Raw genomic sequence first — 18,878 nt, forward strand, 5'->3', positions numbered from 1 at the left:
CTCTGCAGAGCAGCCTGGGCTGTGGCACAGGAAAACAGGGTGAAAAGTCCTGTTCTGAGCCCAGAGCCCTGCATGAGGCTGGAAAAGTGCCTGGGCCGGTGCCCGGTGCACGGGAGCCAAAGCAGCAGGCATCTCCAATGCTGGCATTGTGCTGCCTCACCTTGTGGGACCAAAGCAGGAGACATCTCCTGCTGGCACTGTGCTGCCTCACCTTGTGGGACCAAAGCAGGAGACATCTCCTGCTGGCACTGTGCTGTCTCACCTTGTGGGACCAAAGCAGGAGACATCTCCTGCTGGCACTGTGCTGTCTCACCTTGTGGGGCCGAGGGTGGGACATGAGTGTGGTTTCCCTTCAGAGCACAGAGCTGTGACACTCACAGCAGCAGCTCCCAGGGGACACTGGGACTGTGTCAGCCTCAGAGCAAGACAACAGATGGCAGGAAAAGGCAGTCCCTCCTATCCTGTGTTAGTTATTTGGAGGCTAAAAATGTGCCCTTTCAGGAGGTTTTCATTCATGGGGCGAGGCAGAGGGATGCTGTTTTTAGAGATCAGAGCTGTTGGCTGGCAGCTCTCAGGCCTGCAAAGGCTGGGCAGCAGGTTGTGCTCCAGAGTCTGGGGTCTGTCCTTGGAAATGCTGAGCCCTGCAGAGTCTTTGGATGTCAGTGGGATTCATTGGCCTGTGCTTCTCTGCAGACTGCATACTCCTACCTGCAAGGGAGAATGACTTTTCCAGCTGCTGGAATTGCTACACTACCTGTGAAAAATTGATACACAAAATAACTGAGGGTCATGCCATGGCTTCCATCCTCTATATAACACAGGGTGGCAGGCAGCTGGTATGGGATGGATCCTCATCTTCCCAAGATACTGCAGCTGGCACACAGAGCAGGAAAAACAGGAACAACAGATGCTTTGGGTGTCTGAGCCTGGTCATAAGAGGCAGTGCTGTGTCTGTGTGCCCAAATCCCATCTGCTATGAGCCCTGCCCACTGGTCACCACAAGGTTGCCTTGGGCATCAGCAAAAGCATCAGGAAATGTCTCTTCCTGAGTTCTGAGCTCAGCCAGATACAAAGCCCCTGGCTTGAGAGGCAAGATGTCTCTAACAAGACCTCTGGAGCCTTTTTTATAGGCAGCATCCCCTTGCCTGCACCACCACCTCCAGCTGGTGATTTGGGAGGATGCAGCCTTTTCAGAGGCACCCACCTGTTGGCACAGTCCTGCTGTGCCAGGGCTGGCATCAGAAACAGCAGCAGCTTAGGGGAGCATTTGGTGTTGATCTGACACGTGTTTCTCTCCTTGCAGCCTCTGTCCAGGTCCCCTGGGAGCGAGCCATTTCCCCCAACAAAGTGCCATACTACATCAAGTGAGTGTGCTCCCAGACACAGCCCGAGGCCTTCCCTGGCCTGGAGGGATCAGGAACTGGGCAATTAGGAGAGGGGGACAGACTGGAGGGAGAACTCACCTCCAGTGAAGCAGAGCTTCCTCAGCCTGGCAGATCCAGGCTTTCCCTGCCTGCTGGGATGCCCAAGATGAGGGGAAGCCCCAGCTGGAAGGAGAGGGGGCTGGCAGCAAGTGGGAATATCCTGCTGTTGGCATCCTTCATGCTGCTGTGGCTGGGAAGTGTGCTCAGGGGCATGCAGCAGTGTCTGCAGACACTGAAATGCTCCCAGTGCTGGCCAGGTCCTTTTTTTAATCTCACACTGCAGGCTTCTGGTTACCACAGTGACTCTTGGTCTCCATCTGTTTTGCTTCCAGCCACCAGGCCCAGACGACGTGCTGGGACCACCCAAAGATGACAGAGTTGTACCAGACGCTGGGTAAGGAGGCTGTCCCAGCACCCTTTGAGCAATTCTTGCCTTTTTGCAGTGTGGGGTGAATGTGAGATCCCCCCAGGCCACCTGCTCCCCTCTGTGCCACAGGGTCCCCCAAAGCAGTGGGGTGTGACCCCTGCCACGCTCTGCTCCTCACTGTCCTGCATGTGCTCTGCTGGGGTCTGAGAGCTGCAACTGCTGCTCCCTGCCCTGGAGATGAGGGTGTTGTGCTGTGGTTTTATTCTTGTTCTCCTGTGTCGCTGCAGCGGATTTGAACAACATCAAGTTCTCGGCGTACCGGACGGCCATGAAGCTGCGGCGGGTGCAGAAAGCCCTGAGATGTGAGTGTGGGAAGGGCTCCCCTCCTGCTGCCTCTCCCTCAGCGAAGGCTTAAACTAACACAAGCTTTTATCACCCATCAAAGGCAGGAGGCGCCAGGGGATGGGTAGCTGAGGCGAGAACAGCCAGGGAAGCTGAGCAAATGCACCAGTCTGTGTCAGCACCTTTCTTACAGCTCGGGGTGGAGATCACCCAAGGGCAGGTGTTGTCCAAAGGGATGTGAGAACAAAGTGGTCCAGCTCAGGGTTACAAAGCTGTGGGATCAGGCAGGAACTCACCAAGCAGCTCCAGAGGGGCATGGAGAAGGAGTGGATGTAACTGAGGGATGAAACCAGGCTCGCTGGCAGGGACAGAGAGGGTTTCACTGCTTAAAGAGGAGGAACAGAGCCAATAAACCTGACTTCTGCACTCTTGGTGATAACTGGAGGATTCATAGCCAGGTGAATATGATACAGCTGGAGTTCAAACATCTCTCCAAGAGGTTGCTGCTGCCTGGAAACTGCTGAGGAGTTATGGTGGAACTGGCAAGCAGGCAGGTGGGAATCTGATAGATGCAGCATCCTTGGCTGCTCAGAGCTTTTGAAAAAGCCTCTCACCTAAGGCTCTGTCAAAATTAAGCAGCAGCAGGCTGAGGGAAATCCTTCTCCTGAATTAATTGTCCATGAAGGGGAGGTGGTACAGCCAGGCAGCAGCGGGGCCCAGGCAGAGCTCCTTGACATCCTGTGAAAGGGCTGGAAGGAGGCAGTGAGTCAAGGGAAGAGGAGTTTGGGTTCTCAAAGGAGTCAAACCCTGGCTGTGGAGTATTTTCATAGCACTGTGGTGATCAGGCTGTCGTGTACCCAGAGCCATTCAGGGATGATGTAATGCAAATGGAAGAAAGCTTTTGCCACCCTGCGAAGGTGTCCATGCAGCAGCAGGTAAGGTGTGGAGAGGAAACAAGGATGAAAAGCAAAGGAGAACTCTCCTGTGTGCTGCTTGTGCATCTTTGGTTTTGCACATCACGTGCTGCACGGTTGCCTTCTTTCCACTCCAGAAGTGACTTGGATAAGTGCTCTTTATTCAAGACATGCTTGAGAAAAGGGCAAGGAGATTGCCAAGGCAGCTTTCCCATCATGAGAAGTTTGGTGGAGTGGCTGTGTAGGAAAGAGGCAGTGAGGGATAGATCAGAGCCATATGCAGTCGTGGGCAGTGTGGACACGAGGGTGGGCAGGAGTGATACTCCCTGGCATGGAAACTGGGGCTTCCCAGTGCAAGTGTAGCAGCTTTGACAGGAGAAGGGAGGATTTATCCACAGAGTAAAGTTACAGTGTGGAAAAGGCACACAGTCCTCTGGGTACTGTGAATATAAAAAGGTCTCAAAAATGGGAAGACTTTTCAGGAAAGAAGTATTGCTGGTTGCTAACACAGTAGCACGTACAACCTGCAGCCATAGAAATCTGAAAGCAGGGCAGCTCACACTGTCCTAACCCTGTTTTGGATTTGTGCCTTAATTCCCTCACCCTGTCAGAGCTGGAGGCAGGACTGATCCATCTGTGGGCAGTTGCTTGTAGGGTCTGTGTGGTCTGTGCCCCCTCACCTCCCCACGTGCAGAGAGGCCAGCACTGGGCTCTGCACAGAGCCTTCCTTGGGTAGCATTTTTATGGCCATGGCTGGATGCAGAAATGAGGAAGAGGGGTCACAGAGAATGGTGGCTCAAGGTGGAGATGTGGTATTTTGGGAGAAGTTTACAGGCAGGAGAGAAATTCTAGGAGCTGCACCCATCCTTTCCACCATCTTTCCCAACACAGTGGGACTAACCCTGCCCCAGGTTAGGGCAGGACTGCATCCTTCTCCTCTTGCTTCTCACCTCTCCCATTTCCCCTCTTTCCCTCTGTTCCCTCTGTGCTCTCTGTGCAGTGGACATGGTCACCTTGGGCACGGCTTTGGAAATCTTCAACGAGCACGACCTGCAGCCCAGCGAGCGGGCCATGGACGTGGTGGAGGTGATCCACTGCCTGACCGCGCTCTACGAGCGCCTGGAGGAGGAGCGGGGCATCCTGGTCAACGTGCCCCTCTGCGTGGACATGAGCCTCAACTGGCTGCTCAATGTCTTTGACAGGTACCTCTCCCTCCTGTCCCCTGAGCTGTGGGGCTGCCAGGCCTGGGAGGAAACCCCTGTGTGGCATTTACAGTCTCTGAAAAATTCCTTTGCTCAAGATTTTTCTCCTGGGAAGCTGAGAAGCCTCAGAGAAAAAAAGAAAACAATAGTTATCTCATTTGCTTCTCCTGTGTTTTGCTCACGTGTGGGGATGTGTTTGGAGATTGCTAACCCACAGGTGATTGTTTCTTTGGATTCTGGTGTGAGTTGCTTTGACTCATTGGCCAATCAGGGCCAAACTGTGTCAGGGCTCTGGGAAGACTCACAAGTTTTCATTATTATCTTTTTACCATTCTCTAAGTATCCTTTCTGTATTCTTTAGTACAGTATAGTATTCTTTAATACAATATAGTATCATAAAATAATAAATTAGCCTTCTGAGAACATGGAGTCAGATGCATCATTCCTCCCTGCCATGAGGGTCCCTGCAAATACAATACCCCCGTGCTGCTCTTCCAGCTGGCAGTGCTGCACAAAGGTTCTGGCAGCCAGCGAGGGAGGCTGCCTGCTGTGTGCTTGCCTTGATGACCCCCCCGCCAAAAAAACCCACTCTGGAGCATTTGCCAGCCTGTGCAATCTCTTGTCCTGCAGTGGCCGCAGTGGGAAGATGAGGGCTCTCTCCTTCAAGACGGGCATCGCGTGTCTGTGCGGGACAGAGGTCAAGGAGAAGTTCCAGTGTGAGTCCCTTGTCTGCCTCCCCTAGAACCTGCTGTGAATTCACCTCGGGAAAGCAGGAGTGGTTTTGTTTCCTGGCTCAGACCTTCTTTGCCCAGGAAGAGCAAAGACACAGCTTTCCTGCAGTGACTAAGCTGCTTGCATCATCACCTCTCCCTCCCTCCCTAGGCCTACGCCACTGAAATTAGGAGGTGTTTTTGTAGACTGGTACTGCAGTGATCTTGCTTGCATGGCACTGTGAGGAGCAGTGCAGAGAAGGCACACAGGAAAGTTATCCAATGCTTTCCAGAAGGAAGATACCAGGGGGTGCATATCTGGGGGGAAGTAGGTTTCAGGCAAATTGCTTTCCTCACTGCATTTTAACCATGGAATATTGTGGAGGGGAACCTTGTGTAGCACAGGGAGCACCAAGGGGTTAAATGAAGGATTTAGGCTGATTCATAGAGGACAGGCTGGCTGGTGCTGCTTAATAGATGATGTACATAACCCCTGTCTGAGGAAGACACTAAACTGGTTATTAGGAGCTGTAAGGACACTGGTAAAAGTTATTTAATCATAGCTCAGCTTATTCCTCCTATTTGAGCTCTGTGCTGGGGTGGGCAGTGGGGTCCCTGGTGTGCCCTGTTCCCCGTACCTGTCTGCTGCTGGGCTGTCAGCTGTGTGTCTGTGCTGGGGGTGGGCAGTGGGGTCCCTGGTGTGCCCCACACCCTGCTCCCTGTGTCTGCTGGGCTGTCAGCTGTGTGTCTGTGCTGGGGGTGGGCAGTGGGGTCCCTGGTGTGCCCCACACCCTGCTCCCCGTGCCTGCTGGGCTATCAGCTGTGTCTGTGTGCCTGCAGATCTCTTCAGCCAGGTGGCCAATGCCGGGGGCCTGTGTGACCAGCGGCACCTGGGAGTCCTGCTCCACGAGGCCATCCAGGTCCCTCGCCAGCTGGGGGAGGTGGCAGCGTTTGGGGGCAGCAACGTGGAGCCCAGCATCCGCAGCTGCTTCCGCTTTGTGAGTGTGGGGTGATGGCCCTGGCCCTGAGGGGACAGGCTCCCGAGGTGGCAGGGGACCTGCACCCCGTGGCAGCCAGGTCCCAGCTCTGAGCAGCCCCTTGCTCTCCCTCCCCAGAGCAATGGGAAGTCTGCCATTGAGGTGTCCCAGTTCCTGGAGTGGGCCAACCTGGAGCCACAGTCCATGGTGTGGCTGGCGGTGCTGCACCGGGTGACCATGGCTGAGCAGGTGAAGCACCAGACCAAGTGCTCTGTCTGCCGGCAGTGCCCCATCAAGGGGTTCAGGTAAGGGCTGGGAAACCTGGCCCCAAGGGCAGTGTGTGCTGTCCTGCAGGACAGAGCCGAGCTGCTCTGTGCTCTTGGGGGAGCCTGGAGCTCTGCAGCCAGCAGTGTTCCTGGCAGGGCAGAGCAGGTGCCAGCTAAGGGGAAGGAGCAGAGTGCTTTCCTGGGGACCTCAGCCATCAGCACTGTGGGTTCACTGGGGTGTTAGAGCAACACAGGCCACCTCTGTCCCCTCCCGCTGACCTCTTCTTGGGCTTTAAACACGTGTTTTGATGACTTCCAGTGCTTCCCTATGGCCTCTTGACCTCTCCAGGTATCGGAGCCTGAAGCAGTTCAATGTGGATATCTGCCAGACCTGCTTCCTCACGGGGCGAGCCAGCAAGGGCAACAAGCTGCACTACCCCATCATGGAGTACTACACCCCAGTAAGGAGCTGGGCTGGGCTGGGAGGGCCCTGGCATAGAGCAGGGCCCACGATGGCAGCAGCCTTGTGATGTTTAGGCTGGTGCAGCCCCACAGGTGGATCCCTTGTGTAGTTTCGAACCCTCTGCATGCTGGAGGCTGCCTGTGTCCCTCTTCTGGGGCTTGTAGTGAGCAGGATGCACGGCCCCAGTGCCCAGCTTGGCCTGTGCCAGGCCCCATGATGGGCTCACAGAGCTGCTGTGTGCCCTCCTTGCTTCCTCAGTTTTATCTGCCTCTTCCCCCATGGAGCTCATGCCCAGCCTGGGGTGATATTGTAGGTGCTGAGCTGTGGTCCCCCCCTTTTCATTAAACAGACACCCATGTCACCTTTGTGTCTCTGCAGACCACATCCAGTGAGAACATGAGAGACTTTGCCACGACACTGAAGAACAAGTTTAGGTCCAAGCAATACTTCAGCAAGCACCCACAGAGAGGGTACCTGCCCGTGCAGTCTGTGCTCGAGGCTGAGTGCTCTGACACGTGAGTTGCCTGGGCCCTGGCTGATGTCTTGGGGCCCAGAATGGGGCATGGCTTCAGTGGGTGGAAAGAGCATCTCAGCTCAGACAGGGCTCCTGGGGCAGGGCTGGAGGAGCACCTGCTCTGGGGGTGAAATGGCACCTTGCTCTTGAAGGGACGGAGATTTCAGTCTCTCTGTCCAGCCCGTCCCTGGCTGTTCTCAGCCAGGAGGGATCAGTCTGTGCCAAGCCTGCTGGCCAGTGTGCCAGGAGGGATCAGTCTGTGCCAAGCCTGCTGACCAGTGTGCATCTCTTGCAGCCCAGCCTCCTCCCCGATGTTACCACACGCTGACACACACTCCAGGATCGAGCACTTTGCCAGCAGGTACCCCTCTGGGCTCTGCTGTCCTGCTGGGGCACAGAGCATGGCCCTGGTGGGTGTGGGGGGACTTTGGGGCACACAGATGTCACAGACCCCTCCACCTGCCCTAGCACAGCCAGGCAAACCTGCCTGGGACGTGGCTGGGGCTGTGTAAATTGGCAGCAAAGAGCATGCATTTGACAGCAGAATGCAGCAGGGTCCATGTACTGCCCTGCTCTGCCCAGGATGAGCTGCTGGATGGGCTCTCAGCTGCACATCCCTCAGCTGTTCTGCTCTGTGTCCTCACCAGAGCTGTTTGCCAGCTTCCCCCTGCTGCTGCCCTCTGGTGCCTCTGCCCTGGCTGAGGGGACCCAGGGGGTACAGGGAGCCTGTCCTTGTAGCTCAGCTCCTAGGCTGGAGCTGGAATTCTTACATCCCTTTCCTTTGCTTGTGAGAGAAGAGGCTGAGCCAATTGCACAGCAGCAGCTCTTTATTCTAGAGCCTCACACCCAGAGCAGTGGTGTGTTTTGGTTTTTAAAAAGGCAAAACTGTCCAGAGCCTGTGCAGAAGGACAGACTGGTGCAGGCCAGGTGGGAGACCCTGCAGAGAGGGGTCTGCAGGGCCTGCTGCAAGCAGCTGAGCAGACATTCAGGGTGTCTCTGATCATATCTCAACCTTTTTCTCTTCCCTCCAGGCTTGCAGAGATGGAGAGCCAGAATTGTTCCTTCTTCAGTGATAGCCTGTCCCCTGATGACAGCCTGTGAGTTCTCCTTTCCCTTCTCCTCACCTCCTGATGGGTCAGGGCTCCTGTGGCTCCATCCATGCCTAGCCAGGGAACAGAAATGCTTTCCTTCCCAGTCCCATTGAGTGAGAGGCTTTTGGGCACCCCTGTTACTGTGATCTTTTCTGAAAAATCTCTCTGCTAGGGTTTCTTCTCCTAGGAAGAGGAGAAGCCTCAATTTTTTAATGTTTTGTTCCTTTGGAATGTAGTTTGGAGATTTTTTTTATCTAAACATGTGAATTGTTTTTAATTAATGACTAATCATGGTCTAGCTGTGTCAGACTCTGAGGAGTCAGTCATGAGCTTTCATTGTCATTCTTGCTAAGCCCTCTGATGTATTCTTTTCTCTATTTCTTTAGTATAGATTTAGTATAGCATTAATATGATATGATATGGTATAATATAATATGATATGATATAAAATGATATACTATAATATAATATATGTAATATACAATGCACTATATGGTATAATATAATATAATATGGATAATATAATATAATACAATGTAACTAATCTGGTATAATATAATATAATTAATATCCTCTATACATAATATAATCATAATCTACATACTCTCTAATATACTCATATACTATAATCTATATCATCTACTACATATATAAATACTCAATCTCCTCTCATACTATCCTCTCCTATCATACTCTATCCTCTCCTATCACTCTCTCTCCTCTCACTCTCCTCTCCTCTAATCTCCTCATCCTCTCTCTGCTCTCCTCTGGTCTCCTCTCTATCTCATCGTCTCTCTCCTCTCCTCTACCTCTTCTCCTCTCTCTCTGGTCTCACTCTCCTCTCCTCTCCTCCGGTCTCCTCTCCTCTCTCTCCTCTGGTCTCTCTCCTCTCTCTCCTCTCCATCTCGCTCTCCTCTCTCCTCTCTCATCCTCTCCTCTCCTCTCACTCACTCCTCTCACTCCCCTCTCCTCGCCCTCTCCTCTCCTCTCCTCTCCTCCTCTATCCCTCCCATCCTCTCCTCTCATCTACTCTCCTCTCACTCTCCTCTACTCTCCTCTCAGGAGGAGAATAGAAGAGAAGAGGAGAAGCGAAGAGAAGAGAGTTAATACTGGATAGAATAAATATAATATAAGAAATATAAGATACATATAATATCAGATAAGATAATAGAACTAATGAAGAATAGAGAGAATAGAATAGAAGATGAAAGAAGAGAATCACATAATATAAGAGCATAGACGAGAATAATGAGAGATATCATATAAGATAGATATATATAATAGAATCATATAATATACTATGATAAGATATATATATATATAATATCATAATCATCCTTCTGAGAACATGGAGTCAAATTCTCCTCTCTCACCTCGTCCTGGAGACCCTCACAAACACCTCAATCCCCCAATAACAAACATCAGGGATGCTGAGCCCTTTCTGAGCTCTAGGCCTGGAGCAGCCAGGAGCTCCCCTGTGAAATGCCTCCCTCCGTGCTGTCCTTCCCCAAGGGCACCCAAATCCCCTGATTTTCCTAACGAGGTGCTTTTCCCCCTGCTGGAACAGGGATGAGGATCAGTACCTGCTGCGCCATTCCAGCCCCATCACGGACAGAGAGCCTGGGGGCAGCCAGCAGGGTCCAGGAGGCCTCAGCATGGATGACAAGGGAGAGCTGGAGAGAGTCCTGGCCCACCTAGAGGATGAGAACAGGTACAGACATGGGCAGCTCTGAACGTGGGGCTCATGGCCTGAGAGGGGGGAAGGGACTGGAGAAGCCCTGTGGGGCTCAGGGTGGAGGCAGGGGATGCTGCTGGCTCTGGAGCTGGGGATGGCAGGTGCTGAGAGGGCAGGTTTGGAGGGTGGCTGAGCTGAGCACTATAACTCAGTGAGGATGTGCTCTCCAAGGAAGGGAGATGACTCTGTTCCCCAAAACATCCCTTCCTACATCCACAGGACCTGTTCCCTCCTGAACCCCAAACAGGTTGAAGTGAGCCCAGGGCACTCTGTCTTTCTTGTCCCTGAGCCCCTCATGGACAGTGGTACTGCTGCTGAGGACCAGGGTGAGGCTCTAGGCAGGGCACACCAGCTCAGGAGGGGGTGATGCTTTCCCTGCCCTTGTTTTCAGCCTCTTGGGAAGTGGTTGCACATCTGTGAACCCCCTGTGTGGGGTAGAACCACAGACAGGCCACTCTGCAGTGCAGCATCCTGGCCCTTAAGCTTCACAAATGACAAAGCTTTGTCTGAGTGTGCAGCTCCCGGGGGTTTCCAGGCAGGACTGAGGGGATGCTGACCTGGGCTGTCCTGCAGGATCCTCCAGGGAGAGCTGAGGCGTTTGAAATGGCAGCATGATGAGGCAGTGGAGTCTCCAACCTTGGCCTCAGGCTCTCCTGAGTCAGTGCAAGACCCACGGAACGAGGAGCTGCTGGCGGAAGCGCGGATCCTCCGGCAGCACAAGAGCCGCCTGGAGACACGGATGCAGATCCTGGAGGACCACAACAAGCAGCTGGAGTCCCAGCTGCACAGGCTGAGGGAGCTGCTGCTGCAGGTGTGCTCAGAGCCAGGATGGGGTGGGCTTTGCCACGGCAGAGCTGGGACAGTGGCACAAAGGGGATGGGCAGAGAAGGGGAAGCCAGGGACAGAGGGTCTTGAGAGCCTTCTCACAGCAACTCTTCTCGCTGCAGCCTCCAGCAGAGTCAGAAGGCAATGGTTCAGCAGCCTCCTCCTTGGCTTCATCTCCACACCAGTCAGAAGGCGGCCAGGCAAAGGAGAAAGAGCACAACACCCCTGACACTGAAACTGCAGGTCAGCTTTGGGCTTGGGCTGAGCTCCTGGCCCTGCTCCCTTGTTCCCACGCTGCAGGAAGCTGCCTGCACCTGCCCTCCTGCAGAGATGCTGGCAGCCAGGTGTGTGTCCAGAGAGCCTTTTCCTACCCCCCTGCCCTCCTTGCCACTGCAGATGAGGTGGAAGCCAAAACCCAGGAGGTCAGCATGTGCCTGGAAGACATCATGGAGAAGCTGCGGAGCGCCTTCCCCAGCTCCCGAGGTACTTGAGGGAAATCCTCCTCTCTCTCTTACTGCTCCCTCAGGGGAGGCTTTCCCTACAGAGCCCTGCCCCAGTCCCAGCTTCCCTGCCACAGCTGATGACCTGCAGTGCTTCAGCCAAGAGCTTTGCTGCTGCAGTGCTGCTGGGATGGGTGCGTGGCTGGGAGTGGAGGAGGAGGAGGCTTCACACCTGCAAGGAGAGGCCATGAGAGCTGCCAAGAGCACAGACCAAACAGATCCCTGTGATGAGCTGCAGGGCAGCCTCCTGCCCTGCTCAGGACCTGCACCCCACCGTGAGGATGGACAGACCTGCCAGCACCACCTGCAGTGACAGCTTTGAGCCCCCTCCTGCCTTCATCCCTGTCAGACCCCTCTGCAGGAGAGGTGGAGGCCCCAGTAGCCTGATGAGATGGAAGCAATGGTGCAGGCTCTCCTGGCTGCTCGTGGATGGCTCTTCCCAGCAGGGATGTGTGTGTGGATGGCACTCCACTCACTCAGGGGGTTTTGGTGTTGGTCATTCTGCTCCTTCCCTCTGTGCTCCAGTGCAGGGGCAGCAATTGGTCTCTTGCCCAGGCTGCCAGAGGGAGCCATTGCTTGCTGCCAGCACTAACATGAGGTGGTGGTCTGCCCATGCAGACTCTTGCCCACTTTCTGCCATCTCTGAGCAGGATCCTCCTGGCTCTGCAGCAGCCCCCTTCTAACCAGGTGGCTCTGGGTCCTGTTTTCCTGACCTGTCTATTTCTCTTTCAGGTATGACCTCCCTTATCTAACACCTCCTGTGAGCCAGAGGCTTTTCCTAACCAGCTACCTGGCTGCTTTCCTCCCCTCTCTCCCTGCCATGCTCCCTGTGCTGCAGCAGACCTCACACAGACTCCCTCCGAGCTGGTGGTGCAGGATGCTTGCCAGCTCCAGAAGATCTCAGGGGAACATAGGTCATGCAGGAGTGGGACTGTGGGCTCCCCAGGAGGCTGGTTTGGTCACTGGCCACAGTGTCCAAGCCTGGGTGGGATGGTTCAGAAGAAAGAACTGAAGCCATGAAAACTGCCAGTCTCCCCTGGCACCCACAGGGGATGCAGAGCTCAGCATCCCACTCTTCATCCCTGCCCAGGAGCCTCCAGGTCTGTGGGCACCAAAACACTCCTGGAGCCACACAATTTTAAAAATAACTCTTTATAACAGTGACCAGCTTCCAGCCTTATGGTTTGAACTCTGCCCCCCAAGGCTCTGCAGCCAGGCAGGCACATACCACCAGGAGAGAGTCTGTGAGGTTTATGGAGTAGGGATTGAGTCCATGTTAGAGCTTCTGCCCAGCTAGTAGCCTTATATTGAGAGGGTCTTTATAACAGAGCCTTATTGTTTAATTTGCATATATTTCTATATATTATATATATATATACTGTACTTAAATACTCTCATGGACTCACTCTATTAAACTCTGATACCTTAAGTGTAGCTGCCCTTCACTTTCAGACCAGCTCCTGCTGCCAGGGGAGCCAGCACCTTCCCTGCTGCTGGTGTTGCCTTGCAGGGCTGCAGTGGGGGAGCTCAGTGAGGGCTGCACCCACAGCAGGCACTTCACCCTGCCTGGTGTCCCGGGGATCTGTGCCTTTGCCATGGCAGAGTCCTGCACAGACCCAGCTCCATGCCTGGAAGCTCCTGCAGCCAGGGTTTCTCCAGCCATTCTCCAGCCCTGGGGCCACCTTGGTGTGATGCAAGTGTGGGTGGGCAGCAGGACGGGCAGGGCAGTCCTGGCTGCCCCAAGGGGCTGGAGGCCCTCCTTGGGAGCAGTGCCATGGGGCAGTGCAGGGAGGCTGCTGTGCCAGCTGGCAGGGCAGCTCGGGGGTCCCTCGGGCTGGCTGGCTTGTGCTGTGTTATGTCGAGAAAGAGGCAGAGTCAGGTGCTGCAGGGGAGCCCAGAGTGAGGCTGCCATGGCCCCGGTGCTCTGGAGCCACAGGGTGTGGAGAGATGAGGTTTGAGCCCTCGGGGCAGGGCAGGGCTGCTCACTGGGGTGGAACATCTCATTTAACAGGGCTTGCAAGGACACAGCCAGGGCTGGTGTGCTGGCTGGGACAGGACACGGTGCTGAACTGTCCGGGGAGGTTGTGAGCAGGGCTGTGGGCTTGGCTCTGGGCTGCTGGCAGAGGTGAGGAGCAGTGCTCACCCCAGGACAAGGTGTGAGCCTTACAGCCAGGGCTGTGCAGCATGGAGTGCTCCAGTGTCTGCTGGCAGCAGCGTGGGTGGCTGTCCTTGCTACCCCTGAGTGGCAGGAGGGCAGTGTGGTGGCATTAGGTGGCTTTGGGCACGCTGTGTCAGGCTGTGGGTGAGAGGGACCCCGGGCCAGCCTGTGAGACCCAGCTGGACCCCTCTGTTATCCCAGGGGCAGGATGGGAGCAGCGTGGGGAGCAGCAGAGTGAGGATTGGCCTGAGGGTGTGCTCAGGAGTATCCAGCCTTGGGGGGCACTGGAAGAGGAAAAGGGTAGGATGAGGACAGAGCTGCTGGCCCCAGTGCCAGCTGTGGGGAGCAGAGGTGGCCAGGTTGGTGCTTGGGCTGTGGTTGGGAGCCAGGATGTGTCAGGGAGGGGAGCAGGCTGGCTAATGCTCTGGTAACCATGTACTGTGGTGCTGCTGTCCTCACTGCTTTGTGGCATCTCTGCTCTGGAAAGAGAATAAATTTGTATTTATACTGATGCCTGGATCAGTGCTCTGGCCTCTTCTCTCCGTGTGTCCGGGCTGAGCCAGCCCCGTGGCTGTGCTGTGCTGGCACTGCTCCTGCAGGGCTGCTGGGACACAGCCTGCACTGTCCCCCTGGCTGTCCCCACCCCTGGGGGCAGAGCAGAAGCTGTGAGCAGAGCCCCGGGATCCCCAGACACAGGCGTGTCCCCCGGCCACCATCTTCATCCTCTTCCAACAAGGTCTGTCCAGGCCCTGTGGCTGCTGAGGGGTGGGACAGGGGCTTTGTGGGGACAATCCCTCATTCCCCCCAGAGCTTTGGCTGGAGGAGACCCTACAGCCCCTGTCAGGAGGCAGACAGCAGTAGGATGCTGGGTGGGCAAGGCAGTCCTCTCCCTCCTTTCTCCCTGGAGCTCCATGAAGTTTTCAGAGCCCAGAGGTTCCTGGGTGCCCCAAGTGCTGCCTGTGTTTGCTGTGCCTTTGTGGCACACTAAGGGATTCAGAGAAGAACAGCTCAGGGCAGGGCCAGGGGCTCTCGGGCTCTCTCGCCTGCCCAGACTTGGCTGATGGTGAAGCCTGCCCAGGACACACAATTTTTGGGCTCTCACCCTGCCTGGCAGGGCTGGCAGTGCTGGGAAAGGCCTGACACGGTGCCACTGCAGGGAAATTTGGGGACACTCACACAGGAGAGGTCCAGGAGCTTAAGGGGGGTGAAATGCAGCCTCCTTGACCACCCCCTGAGAGCAGCACAACTGCCCCATCCCTGTGCCGCGGGCTCGGGGCAAGGCAGAGCTCTGGGATGTGCTCAGGGAAGCTGCTCACGCTCAGGAACGAATCCAGCCCGCGGTGCCAGGGAAGAGCTTTTATTTCTCAGCCAGCAGAGCTCGGTGGCACCCAGCTGAAAGGCGCTGGAGCCGGTGAGTCGGGCAGGGCTGTGCCCGGCGGTGCAGGGTGAGGACAGCATTGTCCCCGTGTCACTGCTGGGCCGGTCCCCAGCCCCGGGGCTCCCCCTCCGGGCACAGGAGCCCTGCTGCCCGTGCTGTGCCTCTTTGTCACTGGCCTGGCAGCTGCTCCCTAGGCAGGGGAGCTGACCCTGCTCAGGGCTGGTCACTGCCCTGCTCTTTGCTGCACTGCTCCAGGGGTGCAGCACCCCCTGCTCTGGCTGCTAAGGGACACGGGGGTATTTCTGCCCCTCCACCCAGCTCCTCACCTTCCCCAGGGGTGAAGCTCTCTGAGGAGATTTTGCCTTCCCCAGCATTTTCTTGTCCGCTCCCTAATCCCTGCTCCCTGCAGCTCACCTCTTCCAGAGCCTCCCCAGATGTTTTATCCTCCAGCCCTGGGGCCCCCTCAGCTGGTCCCAGCCCCTCGCTGGGAGCCCCCAGATGTGGGGCTCTCTTTGGCTGAGCCTGGCTCTCACTGCCTGGGCCACCTCCCTCTGCTCTGCTGGCTCCTTGCTCCAACCCCTGCAGTAGCCCTGCTGCCTTTGTCTCCCCTGTTGTCCCACATTGTCCTGCTTCAGGCTGTTCCATTTTTGCTGGTAGACACTCTTTATCTTTGTCCTTCCCTTTCACTACTGCCTCCTCCTCCCTCTCTGTTTCTTTGTTTTCTTCTTCCTTCTCTACTTCTTCACCCTCTTTTAATTTCTCATCTTCTTTCTCTGCTCTCCTCTCCATCTTCTCTTCCCCCTCCACTTTGTCTTCCTTTTCTTCCTTGTCTACCTCCTCCTTCTCCTCCTCCAATTTTCCATCTTCTTCCTCTACCCCCCTCTCTACCTCTTTGCTCTCCTCTTTTTCTTTCTCTTTCTTCTCCTCTTCCACCTCCTCCTCTTCCTCTTCCCTCTCTTCCTCTTTCTCTTCTCCCTCCTCTGGTCCCAGGCTCTCTGGCTTTGCCCTGCAGGTGCCCAGGTTTTCTTCTTTCTCCACTGCTGTCTGATCCCTCCCTTCCACCTCTTCTCCCACAGGCTCTCCCCGGGCTTCTTCTCCTCCTGGTGCTGCCCCTTCACCTCCAGCCCTGGGGATCCCTTGCTCTGCCTGGGGAGCCCTGGGCTGTTCTGTTACCTTGGTCTCAGCACCCTGCTCCCCCTGCCCAGGGCTCTCCCGGACCCCAGCCTCCCCCTGAGGTGCCCCATCACCCACCTCCCTGCTCTCCTGGCCCTTCAGACCCTGGCCTGACTGGAAGAGGCCCCGGTAGCGCTTCCGATCCTCCACGTGCTTCTTCCTCATCCTCTCCCCCAGCTGCTTCAGCTCCTTCTTCACGGCGGCTGCCATGGAGGGGTCGAGGTGAGCCACGCGCTGGAAGTCCTCCCGTGCCTCTCTCTCATTCCAGACGGCAGCGTGGGCCTTTGCCCGCTTGAAATAGGCCTTGGCATTGTCTGCCAGGAGAGAAGAGCCCTCAGGGGGTGTCAGGCAGCTCAGGGCCACCAGCCACGGGAGCTGGAGAGCCTGGGGAGCAGGGGATGTCAAGCACATGTAGGGTGTGGGGTGGGCACAGCTGCAGGGAGGGCAGGGAGACTTGTGGGCTCTGCACAGGGAGTGCAGGGAACATCATCCTAGTGATGGGTGGGGGCAGACTGGGACATAGGGATCCAGATGACACAGCCACCATCACAGGCAGAGGGACACAGCACTGTCATGACTGGGGGATTCAGAGCATGGAGTCTCTGGGAGCCATGGGCACAGCAGGGGTGGGATCCAGGGCACAGGTACCATTGTGCTTCTGGAGAAGCTCCGTGGTGTGCTCCAGCACCTCGTAGTACTCGCCGAGCTCCAGCTGGCACTGGCAGTAGTTGAGCACCAGCGGTGTGACCAGGCTCTCCAGCTTCAGCCAGCCCTCCTCCCACGGCTTCTCCTGCCCCAGGGCAACCCAGGGCTGCTCAGGGCTGTGTCCATCACCTCCCAGGCACCCAGGGCACACTTTGAGGTGTGACCCAGGCAGGGATGGGGAGGTGTTGGTGCTGCTCACCTTGGCCTGCAGGTTCCTGAGGCAGATGACAGCCTCCTGGTACTTGGCGGCCGCCTCTGCGAACTCCCTGCGCAGGACCAGCCGGTTGCCCTCGCTGTGCAGCACGGGCACTGCTGCCAGCTTCTCCTCCTTGCTCATGGCCCAGGTGTCACGTTTGTACGCTGAGGGGTCCTCCACCTGCCCAAGCAGGAAGAACTGAGCAGCCTGTCCCCACTGTTCCCGCTCTGGCAGCCATTCCCGCCATCCCCTTACCCGGAACAGCTCCATGATGAAGATGAGAGGCTGTGGCGTCCGCTGCAGCTCGTCAAGATCCTCATAGCCCGTGCTGTGGTAGTCAAACATGTTGCCCATGCCACAGCGATGCTTCTGGCCCTCCAGGGGGTCCCGTCCCTCCGCGATCCTCCGCATGCCCCTGGAGACCAGGGCGTACATGCCTGTGTGCTGCAAGGAGGGAGCACCCTGCTCAGCCCTGGGGGTCTGCACCCCTCAACCCCCAGTGCTGAGGCCAAATGACACGCTGTGTTTGCACCAGAGAAGGACAGAGCATCTCTGGGATGCGTGGGTCGGTGTCCTGGCTCTGCAGGAAGGAGGAAAGTGGGCATCTCTGGGTCCCTCACTCACAATGGCGTCGCACCAGAACTCTGCCACCTCCCCAATCCTCATGGAGCTGAGCAGCGTCTCCCAGATCTCCAGCTTGAACATCTTGCCCACGATGATCTCCATGGGCATGCCAGCCTCCCGGCTGTCATCGATCACCGTCCGCTCAAAGTCATCCTTCAGCGTCTGGAAGTGGAAGGTGAACTGGCCCAGAGAGAGCCCAGTGGTGAGACCCCCTTGGCAGCCACCCTGACCTCAGCTGTGGGGTCAAGCCTGCTCCCAGCACTGTGCTGATCTGACTGGCAGCTCTCCCTCCACAGCAGGAGATTGTGTCTCTTGCCCACTTGAGACTGCGAGCAGATGGTCAAATGTCTTAACATCCATCCATGCTGCAGCTCACTGCTCCCTTTGGACCGCCCTTTACAGCCCTGTGCAGAGAGAGCTCTCAGTGTGCTCCAGGACCTGGTGGAACCCACAGTGATCAGAGGCTGGGCAATCTCCCAGGAACAACCCATTGGCACATCTCACTCCTGGATGGCACCTGGCAGGAAAGGCAGATTTCAGTAACCCAGTGGGGCTGCTGAGCTCCAAGGGTGCCAGGGGGAGGGAGGAGGTGTCCCAGGCCCAGTGCAAGGTGAGGTACTGCCAGCTGTCACTGTGAGAAATGTGGCTGCCTGTGCCCAAACCAGCCCCTCCTGCACCCCTGTTGTGAGGGCTCTCACCTTCCCAGACCTGGAGCTGGGCTTGTGAACCATAACGGGCAGGGATGTCAGACCCACTCCCTCTCCCAGGGCTCTGGAGGAACAACCCAGATCACTTACCTTGCTCCCATCCTGCAACCTTGGCAGCTCCCCTTGGCCTCCATGCAGAATCTTCTTTTTGACCCCTTCCACATTCAGCAGGTAGGTTTCTTCCATGGCTGCTCACAGATCACACTCACCCCAGCACACTCTGACCCTTCTAGAGCTCCACGTCTTCCTTAGGTGTCTCTTTCTTGATTATCTGGACAGACACATCGTCTTCCAGGGCTCCTGCTGACCTTTTCCTTTCTGTGCTGGGGGCAGAGCCTTCTTCCCCTGCTTGTGGGTACTGAGAGGGGTGTCCCCTCTAGCACACACTTGCTGAAGCCCCTGGTGTCCTCTGTTGCTTTCTGTAACCGCCCTTCTAATCCTCTTCCCACCCTGTCAGGTTAATCTGGGATTTGCCTGCAGAGTCTGTGAGGAATTACAGGAACTCCCTGATCAGGAGAGCCTCGTTCCTCCCACCAAGTGCCAGCACTTTTGACCCAGCTCCACAAAGAGCACTTTAGGGAAGGAGCCCACCAAAGGTGCCCAGGCA

The 18,878-nt window shown here is 56.2% G+C and overlaps 2 protein-coding genes across 2 annotated transcripts in view; one reads left to right on the top strand and one right to left on the bottom strand.

Annotated features, from left to right (window-relative positions):
- DRP2 (dystrophin related protein 2) overlaps positions 1-14,007 on the top strand; it is a 30,618-nt gene extending 16,611 nt beyond the window's left edge. Inside the window, exons 9-23 of the mRNA XM_050974559.1 lie at positions 1,304-1,364; positions 1,757-1,818; positions 2,079-2,153; positions 4,048-4,249; positions 4,880-4,965; positions 5,800-5,957; positions 6,075-6,241; positions 6,552-6,663; positions 7,044-7,180; positions 7,475-7,540; positions 8,211-8,276; positions 9,838-9,981; positions 10,579-10,816; positions 10,953-11,073; positions 11,227-14,007. Of these exons, the coding sequence (XP_050830516.1) occupies positions 1,304-1,364; positions 1,757-1,818; positions 2,079-2,153; positions 4,048-4,249; positions 4,880-4,965; positions 5,800-5,957; positions 6,075-6,241; positions 6,552-6,663; positions 7,044-7,180; positions 7,475-7,540; positions 8,211-8,276; positions 9,838-9,981; positions 10,579-10,816; positions 10,953-11,073; positions 11,227-11,321 (1,790 nt within the window). The 3' untranslated portion in view covers positions 11,322-14,007. The remainder of the gene's footprint in view (positions 1-1,303; positions 1,365-1,756; positions 1,819-2,078; positions 2,154-4,047; positions 4,250-4,879; positions 4,966-5,799; positions 5,958-6,074; positions 6,242-6,551; positions 6,664-7,043; positions 7,181-7,474; positions 7,541-8,210; positions 8,277-9,837; positions 9,982-10,578; positions 10,817-10,952; positions 11,074-11,226) is intronic.
- An 842-nt stretch (positions 14,008-14,849) lies between these two features.
- On the bottom strand, positions 14,850-18,878 carry LOC103824259 (aryl-hydrocarbon-interacting protein-like 1). Its single transcript, XM_050974568.1, has 6 exons — positions 18,362-18,878; positions 17,565-17,744; positions 17,196-17,384; positions 16,944-17,120; positions 16,688-16,829; positions 14,850-16,353 (listed from the first exon to the last, which is right to left on the bottom strand). The coding sequence occupies exons 1-6, from the start codon at positions 18,455-18,457 to the stop codon at positions 15,080-15,082; spliced, it is 2,058 nt and encodes a 685-aa protein (XP_050830525.1). The 5' UTR covers positions 18,458-18,878; the 3' UTR covers positions 14,850-15,079.

Source organism: Serinus canaria, chromosome 4A (assembly GCF_022539315.1).
Source record: "Serinus canaria isolate serCan28SL12 chromosome 4A, serCan2020, whole genome shotgun sequence".
NCBI lineage: Eukaryota > Metazoa > Chordata > Aves > Passeriformes > Fringillidae > Serinus > Serinus canaria.

Bases quoted from the DNA above. Each gene is read 5' to 3' on its own strand.
- LOC103824259 (XM_050974568.1), bottom strand. From the start codon at position 18,457: ATGGAAGAAACCTACCTGCTGAATGTGGAAGGGGTCAAAAAGAAGATT. The intron at 17,745-18,361 runs GTAAGTGATCTG...TCTCTGGGCCAG, and splicing joins GGTTGCAGGATGGGAGCAAG to TTCACCTTCCACTTCCAGAC. The intron at 17,121-17,195 runs GTAAGGGGATGG...CTGCTTGGGCAG, and splicing joins TCATCATGGAGCTGTTCCGG to GTGGAGGACCCCTCAGCGTA.